Below are 17,876 nucleotides of genomic sequence, written 5' to 3' on the forward strand. Positions count from 1 at the left end.
TTCTCTTTTTATTACTTAGTTTCTATTTTATTATTTTCAGCAGTTTGCTGTCATGCATTAACAAAAGGAAATTAATCTATTTCAGAAGAGATTATTAAAATCTCTTTCTGAGCAGCTAAGTTTAGAAGAAGACGATTTGCTCAGTAGGATCATAGTTAAAACAATATTTTTTACATAATTGGAATAATAATTAAGGTAATCCAGCTGCAGACTCTGAGAATGTAAGTCAAGAGGTCGGGGTAGGTGCTATTTCTGGGGTGCAGGTACCCTCATCATGAAATCTGAGAGAATCAGTCCCTTCCTTGGGAATGGTGATGTTCCACTTTTATACATTTTGAAATCAGCATAAATATGTGTAAAAACCTTTTAGTTCAATGAAATATGCTATTTCTTCATAAATAGCATATCTCTTTCTGTAAGTGACATGTAGAGTGTGGTCATCTCCCTCTGTCATGGAGATCTCAGTGCTTGGAGGGAGCTGCAGGCTCTGAAGTTTGGTGCAAGAGTTAATCTTTGGCCTCAGATCCTACAGCTGAGCCCATGTGGGAGCCAGGATGCCTAGAAGCAGTAAGAAGGAGTGTTTTGAAATAAAATGTATGTATAGGTGTTAAACTTAATGTGAAGGCAGGTGCAGTTAACATTTCAGGCTAAACACAAATTCAGTAGCCCAAAGAAGTGCTCATGTGTGCAGATTTGGGGCTGGGTGTGTGTTTGTACCCAGTCAGTTCCTCTGCTGGGACAAAGGAAAGTGTTCTCAGAAAAGGAAAATCTGCTTTATTGTATCTCGTGTAAAGCTGTGCTTGTTCCCTGCTTGGGTTTTTCTGCCTCTCCATGCTCAGGAGATCTCTGATGCATGAACTCATTTCCTGCATCTCACATAGGATCACAGAATCTCTGGATGTAAACCAGAATTCTGCCCAATCCCTTTTATTACGATGCTTTTTCCTGTCTCTGGCCTTCTTTAGGCCAAAATTTTCAAGGTCCATTACAAAAGTTAGATAGTAAATCTAGAAATTCAGTATAGACAAAACCATGCTCTAAGATGATGTGGTCACCACTGGGGCTGGGCTCTGAGCAGGCTTTGGTTAACAAGTACATCCAGAGTTACCCACTTTTCCCTTGAATATGTGGTACCCCTTAATTCACTGTCCAGCCACAGCCTTTCCTCTTGCCCTGCCTTAGCTGGTGGCTATGGCAGCATGTGTTTTTTGCCTGGAAGGCCAGAGTAGGATCTCCTTCAGACAGGACCTGGTGTTGCAATAGGATTAACGGAGCCTGGTACTGGCAGCTCTGGGAGAGTCTTAGGATGAGTTTCTTTCAGCAAGGGATGATGAACAGAGGGTTTTCCTGGGAGCTTCCTGCCCTGAACTGCTGGGGTGTTCTAGAGCTAGCACTTGCAGTTGCTAAATTAAAATCCTTATGGTGAGAAGACCTTTCATGGTGGCTTACCTTGTAATTTAACCCTTTGGGAGGTGCTGCCAGGATGGGCTCAGCCGTGGCTCTGCAGGTCTGGGCAGCAGCAGGGCACGAGGAACGGGAACTGTGTTGTGGATCTCTGGATTGCTCTGGATCAGCTGTGAGTGACCAGGAGAAAGAGGAACTGGTGTGAAAGCACCACATTACATCTCCAGATGATTTCTGCCACTCTGAAAATAAGATGAAAAATATTTCTCTATGAACTAACTACTTATCTCCTAGTAAACAGAGAACAACCATGGGAGGAAAAGTATCATTATTACTTCTATTTCTAAGATCTGACTAATTGACTTTACTGTAAGGGTTTGTTCTGATCAACTTTTTTTCTTTTTTTTTTTTTTTTTTTTTTTTTTCTTGGAATCAAAGTGTATTAACATATTTTTGCATTAATGTGGGACTTTGAGCAGCCTGGTTTATGGAAGGTGTCCCTGCCCACTGCAAATGGCTGGAACAAGATGGTCTTTAAAGTTCTTCTGACCCAAGCCATTCTAGAATTCCATGTTTCAGTGCATTATGCACTAGTAAAGAAATTAAGAAATATGGTTTCTGTTGGGTTTACATAGGAAACACCTAACTGCTTTTTTTAACTGGTTTTTGAACGGTATTAACTAAGCAAATAATGGTGCAAGTAACCTGAAGAGATTTAAAATGATGCTCTCCTCAGAATTATGATAGGACTAGACAATGCATGGGAGTCTGCACTATGAAAGGACAGGACCTGATGGCTAAAAAAGTTTATTTTTTCACTTCTCTGCTGCTACATTTAACTGTGGAACAAGCTGACAGTCAGGATAAGTTGAGCAAATGGTGTTGACTCTCTCACGGTCACTTCACCAGCTTGCACAAAGGTGTGGTCTGTACACAAAGGGACATTCTGCAGGAAGGATTTGTGGACGTTTTGTTTATTCTGAGTTCACATTAATAGCACAGGTATGTTGCAATCTGGGATTCATCTGCTGGGTTTGCAAAATGCAGTTTCAATTATTTTGAAAAGCTTTCTATTACACACTCAGGTTGCATGGAAAAGTTCAAGAAACAAAGTTCTGTAAAGACTTCCATTCTGTGGCTGGGATGGTCTTGTTGGAAGGTTTCTGGCATTACAAATAACTCACTGCAGTTCCTTTAGGTTGTGCAGTGGGCTGGGATGCACAGGAGTCTCTCCTGCACAGAGAGCCACATGTCATGACATGGGGTGACAAAGAGTTAATGCCAAAACCAGGCCAGGTGAGAGCTGTGCTGGTTTCTTGTGCTTTAGGCCAGCCCTGTGTGACCTTCTGACACAGCCAGTGCCCTACAGGCATGAACTTGGGCACAGTCAGAATTATCTGCTGTTATCCACCATCATCTGTATCCATCTGAGTTACCTGTGTCCATCCCTTCTAGCTGTATTTTTCACTGGAAAGCATAGCAGTATTCTTATGACGTTGTTCTGATACTCTTAAACAGTTAAACAGGATGCGGATGATCTGAGATAAGGCTTTGTTAAATATGTTTCACTGTGTAATAGCAATCTCCCAACACATATTATAATAAATAATATAATTAGTCATATTGCAGTGTCACCATGAAATGCAGTTGTTTCGCTGTGTGGTCTTGCTTTCAGAATTTCAAGTTGTTCTGAAACTACTTTGCACAGACAGGGAGAGCAGCATATATAAGTGAGCTGCTGTGTAGTTTGTGCAAGAATTGAGCAGCTTTACTGTGGGGAATTTCAATTCTCAGTTTATCTGCAGAAAACTTGAACTCAAGGGGTTATAAAAATGCTATTCTAAGTGGCATAATCCTCTTAATCCAGAGCTGAAGGACGTTCTTGTGGAAAGCTTCATTGTATTTCCATTTTCCTGCCTGCCTTGCTGTGCTTAGCTCTCTATTCAGGGGAATTATCAGGCATTTCATAGAAATAATTTGTGGTTGCCCACTGGCAGACCCTGCCATAAGGATTTTTAAGCTCTCAGCATCTCATCAAAGTTGAACTGAGGAGGTTTAGAGTGGGTGGGTGAGCTGCAAAGCGGGTGGAAGACTTGGGAGGCCTGGGAGAAGCGCAGTACGTAGTCATCCATGGGTTGAAGTCTTAACTGCCAGGGAGCTAAACATTTCTGGGGATTGACAGAGGGGCTGTGTTAACATCTTCAGGCCAAGACACCAGAAGAGAATGCACCCTGGGGGGCAGAAACCAGAGGGTGAGTGCTGGGCTGAGAGGAGCTTGCTGAGGTTCAGCAAGTGCAAAGGCAAATGCAGAATCCTGAGTGAGTAGGATCAACTCATCATCTCTGCAGGATGGAGACTAAATCTCTGGACAGCATGAGTGCAAGCTGGGAGTTGTGGAGGATAGCCTGTGCTCTGCCCAAGGCTGGCTGTGCACAGACAGGTGCCAGTGAAATGTCTCTCTCTCCCTGAATCCTCCTGAGCCCACAGAGACCAGGGATTTTCTCAGGCTAAAGCGGGTGGAGTGGAAGAGGCTGATGGGAAGGCAGGGTCTGACTGCATGGTGAAGGATGGGAGAATTGGGGCATCTTAACCTGAGGAGCAGAAAGCTCAGAAGGGATCTAATTGCAGTCTCCAACCACCTAAAAGAAATTCATAGAAAGCAAGAGCCAAACTCTGAGCCAAACTCCGAGGCACACAGTGACAGGACATTGCATTAGACAAATGGTCATAATTTGCAGCAGAGTCAGTTCTGGCTCAGCACAAGGGAGAGCAGTTCTGTCCAGGGAGACCCTGGCATGTCCCTCCTTGCAGGCCTTCAGGAGCAGCATGCAGCATGCTCTGGCTTCGAACCTGCCCTGCCTGAGCAGGAGCTTGGTCCATGTGCCCCGGGAGCCCTTCTAATCTCAGTTTTTCCTTGAATCTCTAACTCTGCCTGCATGGAGTCTTGTGGTACAGAGTCCCTGGCAGCACTTGAGCTTTTGAAGCCCATCTTTCCCTGGAGCTGCTGCCAGAGGAGGAAGGGAGTTTGGGTGGTCACTGTTACGGCAATTGTCTCTTTCCACAGATCCAGTCCTCATCTGAACCCTTTCCTTTCCAGCACAAGGAGGGACAGATCCTGCTTTCAGGCTGCCTCCAGGAGCTGTCCCCACCTCAGTCCCTCCCTCCCCTGTGGGCAGGAGCTGTCAGATGCTATCCCTATCCTCTTGCCTTGTCTTTGGAGCAGCTCCCTTGTGCTGAGGATTTTGAGCTCTTCCATCTCTCACTGTGAGGCATTTACACTCTGCATGAACATTTCAGGGGCTCTGCTCTACATCCTCTTCAGTTTTTCCCCCACCTGCCTCTCCCAGAACCAGATGCAGTATTACAGTGTTGGTCTCAGTGACAATCCAGGGTTGACTTTCCCTGGTCAGCTTCCTTCCCCTATCCCTGTGCATCCCAGGGCTCACATCAGCCCTTCTGCTGCAGCCTGCCTCTGACAGGAGAGTTACATTTTTGGCAGTAAGGTGGTCTGTTACTTCCTCCCTTCTCTCTGTACCAGTGTTTATTCCCAGTCCCACACTGCTCTTTGTCCTCCTGAGCAGAGCCAATGCAGCTGCTTGTAGGGCTGAGCCGTCAGTAGTACTGAGGCAATAAACATTTTCTTAAATAATAAAATTTAAATATTTTTGCAGGTTTATTCTGGTCAGCTTGCCACCAAATAGTGAGGTGAGAGGGAGAGGGCTGTGGAGTAAGAGCTGGGTCTTGCCCAGCTTATGGCAAGCTGCTTTCCCAGCATGTGCCTCCCGTTACCCCATGCTCTGTCCTTCCCATCTCCTCATGGGATCCCACCCCAGCTCCAAGCTGCAGTGAAGTCCTGTGGACATGTTCTCTGGAGTTAGCAGAGTGGTGTGTTTCAGCAGACGAAGCTGCTTTCAGGAATTCAAATGTATGTGTACAGTTTCTGGTTCTTCTTCTGCGCTGTTCTTTTTTTCTGTGGGTCATTCACGGACTCTATTAGTTGGATTGTATCTTTCATTTGCAGGCCACTGATGCAGTGTTTGATAGTGCTGGATCTTTGGTGAGGCCCAGAATATCATTGACCAAAAATGAAAGATGTCCCTGGATAAGGATTCCCTTTCACAATGGCTTTTTGACCCATTTTCTGAGCTTTTTAATTCATGCTTTATGGTTGTTGGATACCCTTGAGGATCTGGCTTTTTAAAAAATAAATCCCTCATGTGGTAGTGAAGCCAGTGCTAGAGAAGACTCTTACAACTGTAAAGTTACTTTTATCAGACAGTGTTGGAGATTAGGGTTTTTCATTTTTGGGTTTTTTTTCTTTCTCTCAGGGAATTTTCTCCCATTTGTTGCCTAAGACATGGTAATGATGATACATAAGAGAGACAAAAGATGTAGCTGGGAGGAGGAAGAAGGGTGCAGTTTGCTACTGTCTCTGAGCTGGGGGCTTTGGGAAGTGCAGGAGTGCCATGGGATTTTGGCTGGGGGTGAGAGGCTGGGCTCAGCTCTGAGCTCTCTCTCAGGCCCAGAATGGCACAGGCGTGGTTTTAGTGCCAGGCTGTTGCTGTGCAGAGGATTCGCTGCCACTGCTGAGTGGTTTTGTTCTTCACTGTGTGAGAAGCCACGCTCACTTTTAAAAATTTCAAAGGTTTATTAAAAACCTTAACAAAATACAACAAAGGGCTGAATAAGGAGAAAGGACAGCGTACAGTGGGGCTAAGTGACCCGGCAGCCACGAGCTCATCTATAAAATGGCTGCTCCATCTTTTAAACCCCTGGGGGTTGTATCAGCCAATCCTGGCCCCTCCCAAAGTCTGTCTGTCAACTCTTCTTTGCCATCCATTGGTGTAGGCTTCTTTCTTGTGACTTGTTTGGAGGTCAGGTGTTGTCATGCCGCGCCTTCCCATTCCCAGCTGCGCCGTGTAAGGGGCACAGGTACACCTCTTCCCTTCCCATGTCCCAGACAGCCCAGGCTGTCCCGTGGCAGCAGTGCAGGGGAAAGGGGACTGTGGGGAGGGCAGAGGACATCTAAACAACCACAATAACAGAACTATACATCAACAAAGCTTCTCTTAACATACACACAGTATTCTTCTCTTAACTGTGAGACCAAATCATCTCATTACTCACCTGTAAGAACTGTGTCTCTTTATCGTGGGTGACAGGAGTTGCTGTTGACCTGGGACCTTTTCCACCTGACCTCCCTGGAAGGGGACCCTGACCCCCAATTCCTGGGGGCGGTGTCTCGCAGCTGCCTGTGGGAGCCTGGCTGCTGCTTGCCCAGCCCTGCTCTTGATTTGGGTTTTTTGCCACACTCGTACCTGACACCCCTTGCCTGCCTGGACGCCCAAAGAGCATCTCCATGGCCTCCTGGACCCACTCCAAATGATTCAGTTTTAATATAGAAAAGGCATCTATCTTCTGCTAGTGGAGTTATCCACTAAAAAGTAATTGCTCTTAGTAACTTGTAGGTTTGAAATATTGACAAAATAATGACAGATTTGAGCATCAAGAACCTCCACATGCATCAGAGAAACCTGATACCGATTTTAAAGATGCAGATGAGAATTTTTTTTGATGCTGTGACTCAGAGTTGATCTAAAATAATACTAACACATAGAATGTGCGTTCAAAGAATACTGCAAGGTTTTTTGATTGTCTGGACATATGGTTCAGAGTTGTCATCTAGCACCCATCCTCTATCTCAGGAAGTAGATTATTTTTCATTTTGTGCTGGACACAAGACTGTGACAGGAGACAAGATGTGACTCAGTCATTCAGCATAATCAGAACCTTGTCTTGCAGACAACAGGTTTCACTAGTTTCATGGCAGGTTTCAGCCAAAGTACTGAGCCAGGGGTTTATTAGCTGAAAGCTGTGCATTCTGTGGACTAAAATGGGATGGGTTTTACAGTAAAATCTTGGTAAAACTACTGGTTTGGACCTTGGCCCTGGTGAGTTTCTGGCCTTGTGTTGGCAGTGGTGCTGTAGGTCTGTGTTAGTTCCAGAATAAACAAGGTCGGAAGCAAACCCTAACCCCACGTAGCTGGGAGAGGTTCTTTCTTGTGGTGCAAGAAAATCCCTTGGTTCTTTCTCCTGCATGTCTGATTCTGTCGTCACGGGCATGGTGGTGAGGGCTGTGTGTCTGCCTGCTTGCTGTTCTCTCTCTTGCTGCGATGTGCTGAGAAATGTGATCAAAGCTGTGGAATTGTTGTGGACACGGGTTAGATCTCAATCAGAATGAATTGTGTACCTCTGCTGGGGAGAGCTAAGAGTTGGATTTCACACAGTCACTGAGGAGACATAAAACCTTCGGCATCAAGTGCTGTATATCAAAAGGGGAGTGTGTGTAAAACACAGAATCACCTGGAGCTGTTATGTTTATGAGGTACAAGCTGATGAATAAATCCTGTGCTGGAAAAGTGGCTGCTGCTCATAGGAAGTGTGTTACCCAGAGCAGAGCCTTGGTTTAGATGGCTGGGCAGCATCACTCTCCCAGCTACCCAGCCCTCACTGTGGCATCTGCAGGTAGCTCCATGTAGCCTGGATAGTCCTCTGTAGCAGAGGTCTCATTGTTCAGGCATTCTCTGAGTTAGGTCAGATAATAAAAATGACCTGTAAGCGGGTGTTTTCCGTCTAGACTGTTTCTGAGTTAGTGTCCTTCACCACAGCATTCCTGGTGACCAGAGCCATTGAGATGAGGCTGGCAGTGGCTCTGGCTGTTCCTTTCCTGGGGGGAGGGGGGGGTCTGACTGCTGCAGCCCTTGTCTGTGCACTTGTGTCTGGGAGAGCTGGGAGACATCAGCTGCGAGGGCAGAAGATAATCAGCCATTTCCAAGCACTGCTTTCCTGCCACTCAGGGTGTCTCTTCTTTACTAAAAGAGAATTGAAGTGGATAATAAACCTTCATGTGTCGAAGTGGAAATGAATTTTTGATGGCAGAAAGACATTTTGAGATTCTGAAAAGCATCTGCCACAGGCAGAACATCCTTTCCTTGGCCCTTTTTCATAGGTGCAGGTTCCCCTGCAGCCTCTCAAACACAAGCGCTGTGGTCAGTGTAAAAGTGCACGCTGGTGTTCAGGGAATCCAAATTCCATTCTCTTTTCCTGTGGTGCTGCAGGACTGCTGTACAATGAGGCTTCTTGAACATCTCTCTGTCTCAGCTTACTCTTAGTTCAGTGTTTTGCTAACTGAGCCTAACTAAGCAGATCTTTAAACAGCAGGGCTGCAGAAGAATAATGGGCTCTACCTGGTTCAGTGGATTTTCATGAATGGAAATCTATTGTGGAGATTAAAATCTGACAAAAGGATCTGGTGTTGGAAATGATCCAGCGTCACTGACTCTGCTGCTGCTGGCTTGAATCACACTAAATCGTGCAGGTGCTCTGTGAATTTTGCAGCCTGCCTTTGTCTTGTCTCTGTAAAGTCCTTCTAATGTGCCATTGCAATTGAGACATTTTGATAATGGACTAATGCAGAGAAATCAAACAAAATTCACAGCAATGCTGATTTCCTTTGCCTTCAGTTGACTTTCAGGTTGGCTTTCTGTAGTTCTGAAGACTCTCTTCAGGAATTCTTAAATGTACAGAGCTGGCAAGGAGGTGGCTTGCAGCAAGAAGAAACATCTCCCCCTGCATGGAAGGGATGCTCAGGTGTGCTGGGGTGGAGCTGTTTTGCTGATACAAAAAGAGCATTTCTCTCAGTTCTGTTTCCAAACACGAGCTGGAGAGATGCTGTTGTGCAGCAGATGCTCAGGCATGCATTCAGCAGGACATCTCTCCAAGGGAATTTCAGGGAACAACTCCTTCCTTCTGGCTTAGATGGTAAAACAGCATCTGACAGCTGGGCCTTTTATTGTGCCCCAAAAACCAAGGATCAGATGGTGCTGAAGGAGCTTTACAGTGTGGGGTTGGATGCAGGATGTGTGGGATGAATGGGACACTGTAGCATGGGGAAAACACTGGAGGAGAGCTCTTCCTAGGCTTTCACACTGGTGATAAAAAAGCCTGTTGCCAGTGAGCCCTTCCCTGCGTGGTGTCGAAAGGAGAGTCAGGAATTCTGCAAGCTGTGCTCCAGCCTGGAATTTCTTTTTAGGCAGCTGATGGCAATCCTACATTAATTTTTACAAATGGATGTTGCAGGTTTTCTGTGCAGAATACCCATCCCAAATAGAGTTTTGCTTAGAGAGAAATTACAATTTCCCGTTTCAGATTTCATGCTTGTGGCTAAGATCTCATTGGAGATAGAGTTGTTCAGATTATACTACATAATAGCTAAGTACAATATCCCATTCACCCTCTTTAAAGTCCAGTCCAGGAGACAAGTCTGTTGTGTAGCATAGTACTGTGGGGTTTATTCTTTTTTTTTAATTACTGCCTCCTCTCAGGAGAAAAACAAATGGCTTTATCTACTTTTTGAGCTTTATTCCTAGGCAGATATGGCAGGATACTCTGCATTGCTTTTGGCCAAGCACATTTTAAACAAAGGATGATACAGTTGCCCATAGTTATGACTACACTGATGAGTAGCACTAAGTCAGTTTTTTGGTCTAATTTTGTTACACTGAAACCTTTAATTGGCTTAATAAAGTTCTTAAATGGAGCTGTATTCCTTAAAATTGAGCTGCTTCCTTCCTGGAACTTGATGTAGCTGTATTTCAAATATAAAGTATTAACTGGGACAAAATGGCACCATTTTGATTGTGAACTAAGATGCTGTGTGTGATTGGAAATTTTTTATTGCTAATGTGCTGAGCTTCTGTTTAAAGCTCAGAGTCTTCACCTGACACTCACAGAACTGAGCCTCCTTGTGAAATTTCTTCTGATATGGTTTAAATCATAATGTGAAGAAAATGAAGTACACACAAGTGTAACTCCCGTCTCCTCAAGAGGGGCACTTGTGGTGTGGTTTTGTGTGAGCCTCTTGTGACTGTGAGCAGGGGCTGAGCTGACCCAGCATTCCTGAGCCAGGCTCCCAGGCAGCACCTCCTCTGGAAATGCTCCTGCTTTGCAGCAGTGGGGAGAGCCTGGGCTGTGCTGGGATCTCAGCAGGGCAGGAGCGTGGGGATGGATAAAAAGGAGGCTGGGCTGTGCCAGGGTCTCTGGTCACTGTCAGTGCTCGCTCAAAGCAGGAGGGGTGCAGGACCCCCACCTCAGCTTGGAATTACCAAGCAAATCCAGCGCCAGTGAAACAGAAAATTATGTCACTTGCTTCAAAGAATGAGAAAGGAAAGCACTGCACACTTTCTTAAATGGCTTTTTTCTTCTTCTTTTACACTGAGGCAAGAACTAGAGAGAGCAAAGTGTTAAAGAGTGAGGAGATTAAGGAATACTGGCTACATCGTTAGTGTGGTGGGACAAAGTATTTTTGGAGTGTTAATGCAGTGCTAGATAGAGAAAGGAAGTGGGGAGCTGGGAGAGAGATCCCCTGCTCAGTTTGGCATTGTGGTGGTGCTGGAAATCAGAAATCAAGTAATAGGATTTCACTATCCGGATCAGCCTCTAGCTGTCTGCAATACATTCAGGAAATCATTTCCCGTCTCTGCTTCCATTTCCTTGGCTGTCAAATGAACACAGCCGTAACTGCCTCCTCTGAGTGCTCCAGCTGCATTAGAGCAATAAAACATTGGGGAGGAAGGAGTCATAGGTGTGATTTATGAATCCAGCAAGGTCGGGCTGAACTGCCTGTACACAGCTGAAGAAATCAGAGTGAGGGAAGGGTCTCCTGAAGCTGAGCAGGTGCTGATGCACACTGTCCATGGCCAGGACTGCCTGAGGAAGTGAAGCAAATCTCTCCAGCCCTGTCTGAGCAGGGACAGCTAAAAACAAAGTGGTTTTGTTTCTCTTCCATGATGCAGTGAGTCCTTCAAGCATTTGGTGCCATTGGGTTTTTTCAGAAAGAGGTTATGCCTGTTCAGTTCTTCTGTGTGGATGTTTTATTAACATGCTCTGCATGGGTGTTTCCCCACATATAACTACTTATAACATGATTTTATACTTGAAGGCAATAAAATAAACAACTCAATGAGATAAGATATTGAAATAAACAATTATGAGGAATGTTTATAGACTCTAAGAGTCTCCTAAATTGGATAAGCATCAGTTCAAGCCAATATACCCCATGGTGCTAAAGAAAGAAAAAAGGAATCAATATTGCAGAAGCTTTTACAGAGAATTTATGAGCACTTTGTTCAGGATCAGTTTTGAAGACTGAAGCACTGTGCGCTTACTTATGGAAATGCTTACTGAGAAACCCCTTGTTGAATTCACAGACTGTTTCAGGGAATTAAATTGGAAAATATGGAAATGGGCTTTCAAAATTTTTTTTTCCATTTATTAGTGTATACTCAGAAGAAGAAAGTGCTGTAATAAATTATCAAACTCCTTTGAGAAATGTGGCTGAATACAGTAGCAGTGTAGTCCCTGCCAAAGTTCTTGGGCATACTTGCTCCAGTTTCTATTTTACAAGATACGTGGATTAGCATGGACTGGTTTCTGGTAGGAGTTCCCCTTAAGATAGATTCTCACTGTATTTAGGTACTTTCCAGTTAAGATTTGTAGCATAAATAGATACTACCATGCAGTAGTTACTATCATCTTTCCAAGAGCTGGAGGCTGTTTCCTGTGTCCTGCCTGATGCTTGCATGAGCTGATGCTTGTTTCAGGTATTATTTACTGTCAGTATTCCCAAGAAAGTGCTGCTGTGCTGATTCCTTGCTGGACAGGGTGCCAGGCACACAGCCATCCCTCAGCCCAGGCCATGGCTGTGGATGGCTCCTGTGGTGCTGAATGAGGGAGCTGATGCCTCCAGGGCCCCAGAGGACCCACACGTGCTCCTGCTCTCAGCTGGGAACTGAAATAAAAGCAAGTAAGGAGAGCATATAGATAAGAAGTGTTGATGGAACAAATCAGCAGACATTAAGATATGGGTGATAGTTGTGAGTGAAGGTAGCCAGCCCCCAACACCCTAAGGTGAGCAGCAATGCTCACATAAGAATAGGGGAGTGAAGGGTTGTGACTGTGCAATCTTTACCTTCACTTTCCACCCTTATCTCCCTATTTACACACACAAAATCAATTTACAGACACACAAACTTACAACACTAACTTACAGACACAAAATCTGTCTTACATCTCTTGTTCCTTCTGATGGCAGGATTCCTACTGAAGCACTCATGTGGCTGTGTGAACAGGAGTCTTGTCTGTCTCCCTGTGTAATGAAACTTAGTTCTTATATGCACTTTAAAAGTTTCAATGAAAAGCATCAAGAATCAGGAACAGCTTTGGTTGAACAGATCATCATCTGAGTTACAGCTGTGTTGTGCCTTTTTGCCATGCTGCACCACAAAATCTCCCTTGTATTTATCTTTATTTCCTGGTGGTTGCATAGTGGAGCACAAAACTCCGCAGCAGAACCTGAGAAGTGTGTTTGGAGGATGTCCTTATCACACCCCAGGTGGGGGGCCTTGATCTGGTTCTCTAAATGAAAGTCCATTAGTTCTGGTGAAAGGAGGGGATGGAGCAGGCTTTGGACATGTTTAAACAAGTCCATTTCATTTAAAACACTATACTGAAATTATTTCTGATTCATATGATTATTAAATAGCCTCAACAGTTTCAGGCTGCAGCCAAGCCAAAGCTGGCTGGGTTTGTGTTAGGAGGATTATTCAGTTGAAATGTATAAAAACATCTCTCAATCAGTCACTTTCACTTCATGGTGTTTTGCCCTATTAAGTGTCACCAAAGTGAAATTTTCTTATATGTTTGCCCAATGTACTTCATGTTTTTATCGTCACCATTTTCTCTTTGTTTGCTTTAAGGGGGTTGATTTCAGGTTCCATCAGTAATTGTGGGAATTGGAGCTGCTTTATTAATGCTTTGCAGATCATGGGTTTCAGGTTTGCTACTTGCACCTCCCTCTGCAGCAGCACTGAGCACTTGCTTGGCCCCTTTGGGTGCTGCAGGGCAAAGAGGCATTGGGCTGAAAACCAGCAAAGAGAAAACAGCTCCAAAACTACACAGAAACTGGGATCTCTGCTCACTGGCTGTAGTTTTTGCCCTAAGGCAAGGTGACAGTGGCATGTGCTCACAGCGGGAGGCAGCTAAACATGATCAATATCGACAGTAGGAATATCTGCATGACACACCAAGGGAGAGCCTGTGTTGATACTCCTGGTGGCACGGGGCTGGTGTTAGGGATCTCTCCAGCTGCCAGCAGGTGACCTGAGCAGTGCTGTCAGAGGTCTCCAGGGACAGATGGGAGCACTGCACACCCAGCCAAAAGGTGAAGGGAAAGCAGCAGCTCCCCATGCTTTGTTGAAAAGAACACAGGCTCCTTCTGATCAGTGTTTGAAGTGGAAGTGTTCCCAGGATCCAGCAGCCTGGGTTTTGACCTTTCTGCATGGCTGTTTACCAAATTTGTTTGTGATTTCTCTGAGCCTCCTCTCCGCTCGTCTGCACTGCAGCATCTCCATCTGTGCCTAGGGGGGCTCTGATGCCAGACTTCATGAGGGCATTGGTCACAGGCTATAATTTAGACATTAATACTCTCTCAGCAATAAAACCATTACTTGGATCTCCCCCAGGGAATTGTCTGGTCCTTTTGTATGAGCACTCCTTTGTTCTCATCTCACTTTTAGCAGTTGTCTTGCTTAAAGCATTGTTTCGGTGAATCATATGTATCAAAATGTGTTTTCCTCTTTCCTGTTCTCCCACTTGTCTGTGCTTTTTTCCTTCTTTTTAGTCTTTTTAAAATGTCTCCACTTCTGTTTCCCTTTAAATGTCTGAATCATTAGCAGCAGTGGGCACAGAAAGATTTCTGTCAATATAAGCTGTACTGGTGTTTGACACGGCTTAATGAGTAGGGGAGGGGGGACAGTGGGGAGAGACTTTTTTCAGCAGCAGCTTTCCAGCACTTCCTCAGTTTCCTGTTGGTAGGGAGAGCTTTCAGTCAGCTTTTCCAGCATTCCTCTAATTTTTAAATGCATGTTTCCCAAATCTGTTCCACAGGTGCCAACGAAAAAGCTGAAGAAATATGAGAGAGAGTACCAAACAATGCGAGAGAGCCAGCTGCAGCAGGAAGATCCTATGGACAGATACAAGGTAGGGAGATGCTCTATGGGAATTTGGTGAATCCCACAAGGAGTGAGCTGTCTCCAGCAGTTAAGTAGAGGTGTGTGTACCATGCTCACCTCTCTGGGATGTGCCAAGGCAGACCTTAGGGAAGTGAAGGCAAACTCATCCCCTTTCTTGAATAAGAATTTTGAAACTTTGGACTTAATCTTTTTTTTCCAAGAATATTTCAGTCACAATTTGTAACTCTTAAAAGACATCTGCAAGTAGCCACATATAATATTTTTCTTCTTTCAGTTTATATGTTTGTAGGTAACTCTCCTGCTGTTGCACTTTTACGGGAGATCTTCATGAGCCGCAGAAACAAAGGGTGATTCAGCTACAGACACAGAAAGGAGAAAATACACATTGTTCTAGTGCAAGCTGTGTGCAGTGGCATCCACAGAGACTTTGGAAGAGGAACTCTTCCTTGGCTGATACGATACTTATTATTCATTTCTGTTTATACCAAGCTTCAGTAATTTTTTGTTAAGATAATACCTGTTATGGTGGGACCCAGAGCTCTTCTGGGGTCCTGAGGTACTACTGCAATAGAGTTAATAGTGATGGATGTTCCTCTGTAAAGGAGCAGAGAAATAAGGTTCAGTTGTTAATATGATAGCTTGATAGTTCACTGAAAAAGAACAGTTCTGCAATTTCAAGACAGCTTTGCTTATCTTTACAATGTATTTGCTTTCATTGTCACAGCTTCGTTCTGTTGCCATAGGTTTTGTGTGCTGGAGGCTCTGCCTCTGGACACAGACTTTACTGAGAGTTTGGGATCTGCTTATTCCTCACTCTGTTTTGAACAATTCAGTTTGCTCTAGGTGAAGCTGCCAGAGGTGAAGCACTTTTACTGCCTGCTGCCCAGGATAGCTGGGAACTGACATTTCTTACATATCCTTGTACTGTTTGCCTGCTGTTCTTCATTGTGCCTTAATATGTTAGTGCCATTGTGGCTGTTGTGGAGTCTTCCAGGGGTGTGGAGGGGTGAATAATCACACAGAGTGCAGCAGGCTTGACATGGCCTGTAAACATAAGGAAAGAGCACCATGTTCAGAAAACTAGAGTATGGAAATCTGTGGTGAGAGAGTGTGCCTTAATTCATAAATGTGACAAAGAAGACTTACAGGTACGAAGTCAAACTGACTCTTTATTTTTATTTTTTTTTAAGCATTTGTCTGTGAGAAAATTGTATTTTAAGTGTAGGATTTTTGCTGTCAAAAGGTGAAGATTTTATTGTTTATGAGACTTAGGAGTGCTGTAGCTGCTGAGAACCAATAGCAAGTATGACCTGTTTGGAAAAAACCAAAACTGGCTGCTGATTAACTCTTAAGTATTTTCCTAGTGGTTCACTTATAGTACTGCAGAATTAAAATAATGCTTAGGAAACAAATAAGGGTTCTTTAAAGCTTGGTGGAAGCATATTAACTAGTTAATCCTGGTCAATGCACTGTGAAGAACATTATCCCAAGCTGCAAATGAGGATATAGGAAGTGACTCTTGGGCCACTGTTGATGTGAGTCACTGTCACAGTCAAGATCACAGCCCAAGGTTTTGGCTTGTGCTTCTGAAACTCACTGTGGATTTTTTTCTTAAGCTGTGTTGGGTCTGATCCTCTTAAGGATGCTCTGCTTAGAGAGTCCCTGTAATAGGTTAGTTGCACATTAACTTCAAAGTCTGGGCAGGTTTTTCAGTTGATGGATGTCATGGAAAAATGCTTGTAAATGTTCTTTGTTCCTTGTCTTGCTTGTTAGATTTTATTGATATGTGAAGTTGAAGTTTGGTAGGAACTGACATTTCAGGAGTGTTTCCAAAGGGCAGCTAGAAAATGTCATTGTGTGGATCCTCCCAGGCAGCACATGGAGAGCCAGCCTTGCTTTTTGCTTGTTCTTTAGGAGAGCACTGTGCAGCTTAAATGGTCAGAGATGCTTTTCCTTTGGGCAGCAGCTGTGCAGGGCTTCCAGCAGCCAGGCTCGGCTTGGGAAAGGACAAAAGGCAGCCTTGCCTAAAGCACAGCACTGCTGTCAGCTCCTGCTCTGTGGGCTGTGCCCCACTGCCCTACAACCTTCTCATTTTCACAGTTTTCCTTCCCAAAACAAAGTGAGGTTTTTGCTGCCTAGGAAGGGGATGTTTCTTGGATGGGATCACTGGAGTAGAGATCCCTGCAGAATGTTCCTCATGTGGGTCAAGAAGGAAAAGAGCTTTCAATAGGGTGATAGTTTTTAGCTACAGTTTTTAGAGTTGTTGTTACCAGCAGGAATTTGTCAGGCCCACAGAGCCTGGGGCTGTGGGAAGCTGCAGTGATGAAGGATGTCCGAGTGAGGCACCTCCCTGTGACAGCCCTCGGAGGAAGTCCTTGATGGCCTCTGGAGAGAGAGGGACGTGGGCTGGATCTGCAGTGTCTGGCCCAGGAACCAGTCGTGTTTGCCTGACAGGTTGAATTCATGTGCTCCCATGAGCTGTGTTAAACACGCAGCAGTTCCTGCCCAGCACCTATTTTACGTGTTTGGTGATTTGATTTACCAGAAGAACAGTATTAAAGACTGCCATTATTTTTGGAGTTTGTTTTGTTATGTATTTACAGGTATTATTTAGGAAAAGTGCAAGTTTTTCTGGAAATGTTTTCATTTTATTTTCCATTGTTTATAACATTATCACATTTTTGTTAGATTTTTAAAAGGTGCAAAAGTGAAGTATGTTCTAAATTGTTGTTTGTCACCAAATTTTGTAACTTTTAGTTAAATTACAAATTCCCTGTAGAAGCTAGGAGGAAAAGTGAGTCATATGTGTAGAAAAAATAGTAATAGATTTCAGGTTGATGTTTTTCTAAATATTATGGAGTTTTATTTCTGTGTTTGAGAATGCCTCATGTAACAAGATTTGGGTTGACTTTGTGAGAGAATTCCAGAAGTGAGCCTGGGAACTGATGTAAAATAAAGAGGATATAGTTATACAAAGAAGGGCTGGAGTTTTGCAAGCAGATGCTGCTGTTCTGGTCCACCTTTTCCTGTGTTGCCCTCCTTGTGCAATGGAGAAGTTGTGTGAATAAATGTGTAATTTGGGCATAATAGCCTTCTCTGTAACAGCCTTCTCTGTGTTTTGAAGGGGAAGCAAAAATTAATACACTGATCATTTTAAATCAGTCATGGTGACTGAATGTTAACCATCACGAGGAAAGCCATGATGACTTTTGCTGTGGGACATTGTTGTTTATTTAAAAATTGTGCTGGGGCACTTTGGGGAATGCTTCTCCAGGGTCACCAAACAGAAAACACCACTGCCTCCAGGAGCCTCTGTGTTGATTACCTTGAGAGGCTTTCCTGGATTGCTTACTGTGAAAGCTTTTTGGGTTTCTAGATGGA

At 44.3% G+C, this 17,876-nt stretch overlaps 1 protein-coding gene across 4 annotated transcripts in view; it reads left to right on the top strand.

The window, feature by feature from the left end:
* RABGAP1L (RAB GTPase activating protein 1 like) overlaps positions 1-17,876 on the top strand; it is a 219,036-nt gene that overhangs the window by 190,746 nt on the left and 10,414 nt on the right. For 3 of the 4 annotated variants that reach the window (XM_041420094.1, XM_041420096.1, XM_041420097.1), the window contains one exon: positions 14,410-14,502. In XM_041420094.1, coding sequence (XP_041276028.1) covers positions 14,410-14,502 — 93 coding nt within the window. Of the gene's footprint in view, positions 1-14,409; positions 14,503-14,769; positions 17,598-17,876 lie in introns of those variants that run through there. The other variant, XM_041420095.1, reaches the window with a different exon arrangement.

This window comes from Onychostruthus taczanowskii, unplaced genomic scaffold (genome assembly GCF_017590055.1).
Source record: "Onychostruthus taczanowskii isolate IOZ18803 unplaced genomic scaffold, ASM1759005v1 scaffold63, whole genome shotgun sequence".
In the NCBI taxonomy this organism is placed as follows: Eukaryota; Metazoa; Chordata; class Aves; order Passeriformes; family Passeridae; genus Onychostruthus; species Onychostruthus taczanowskii.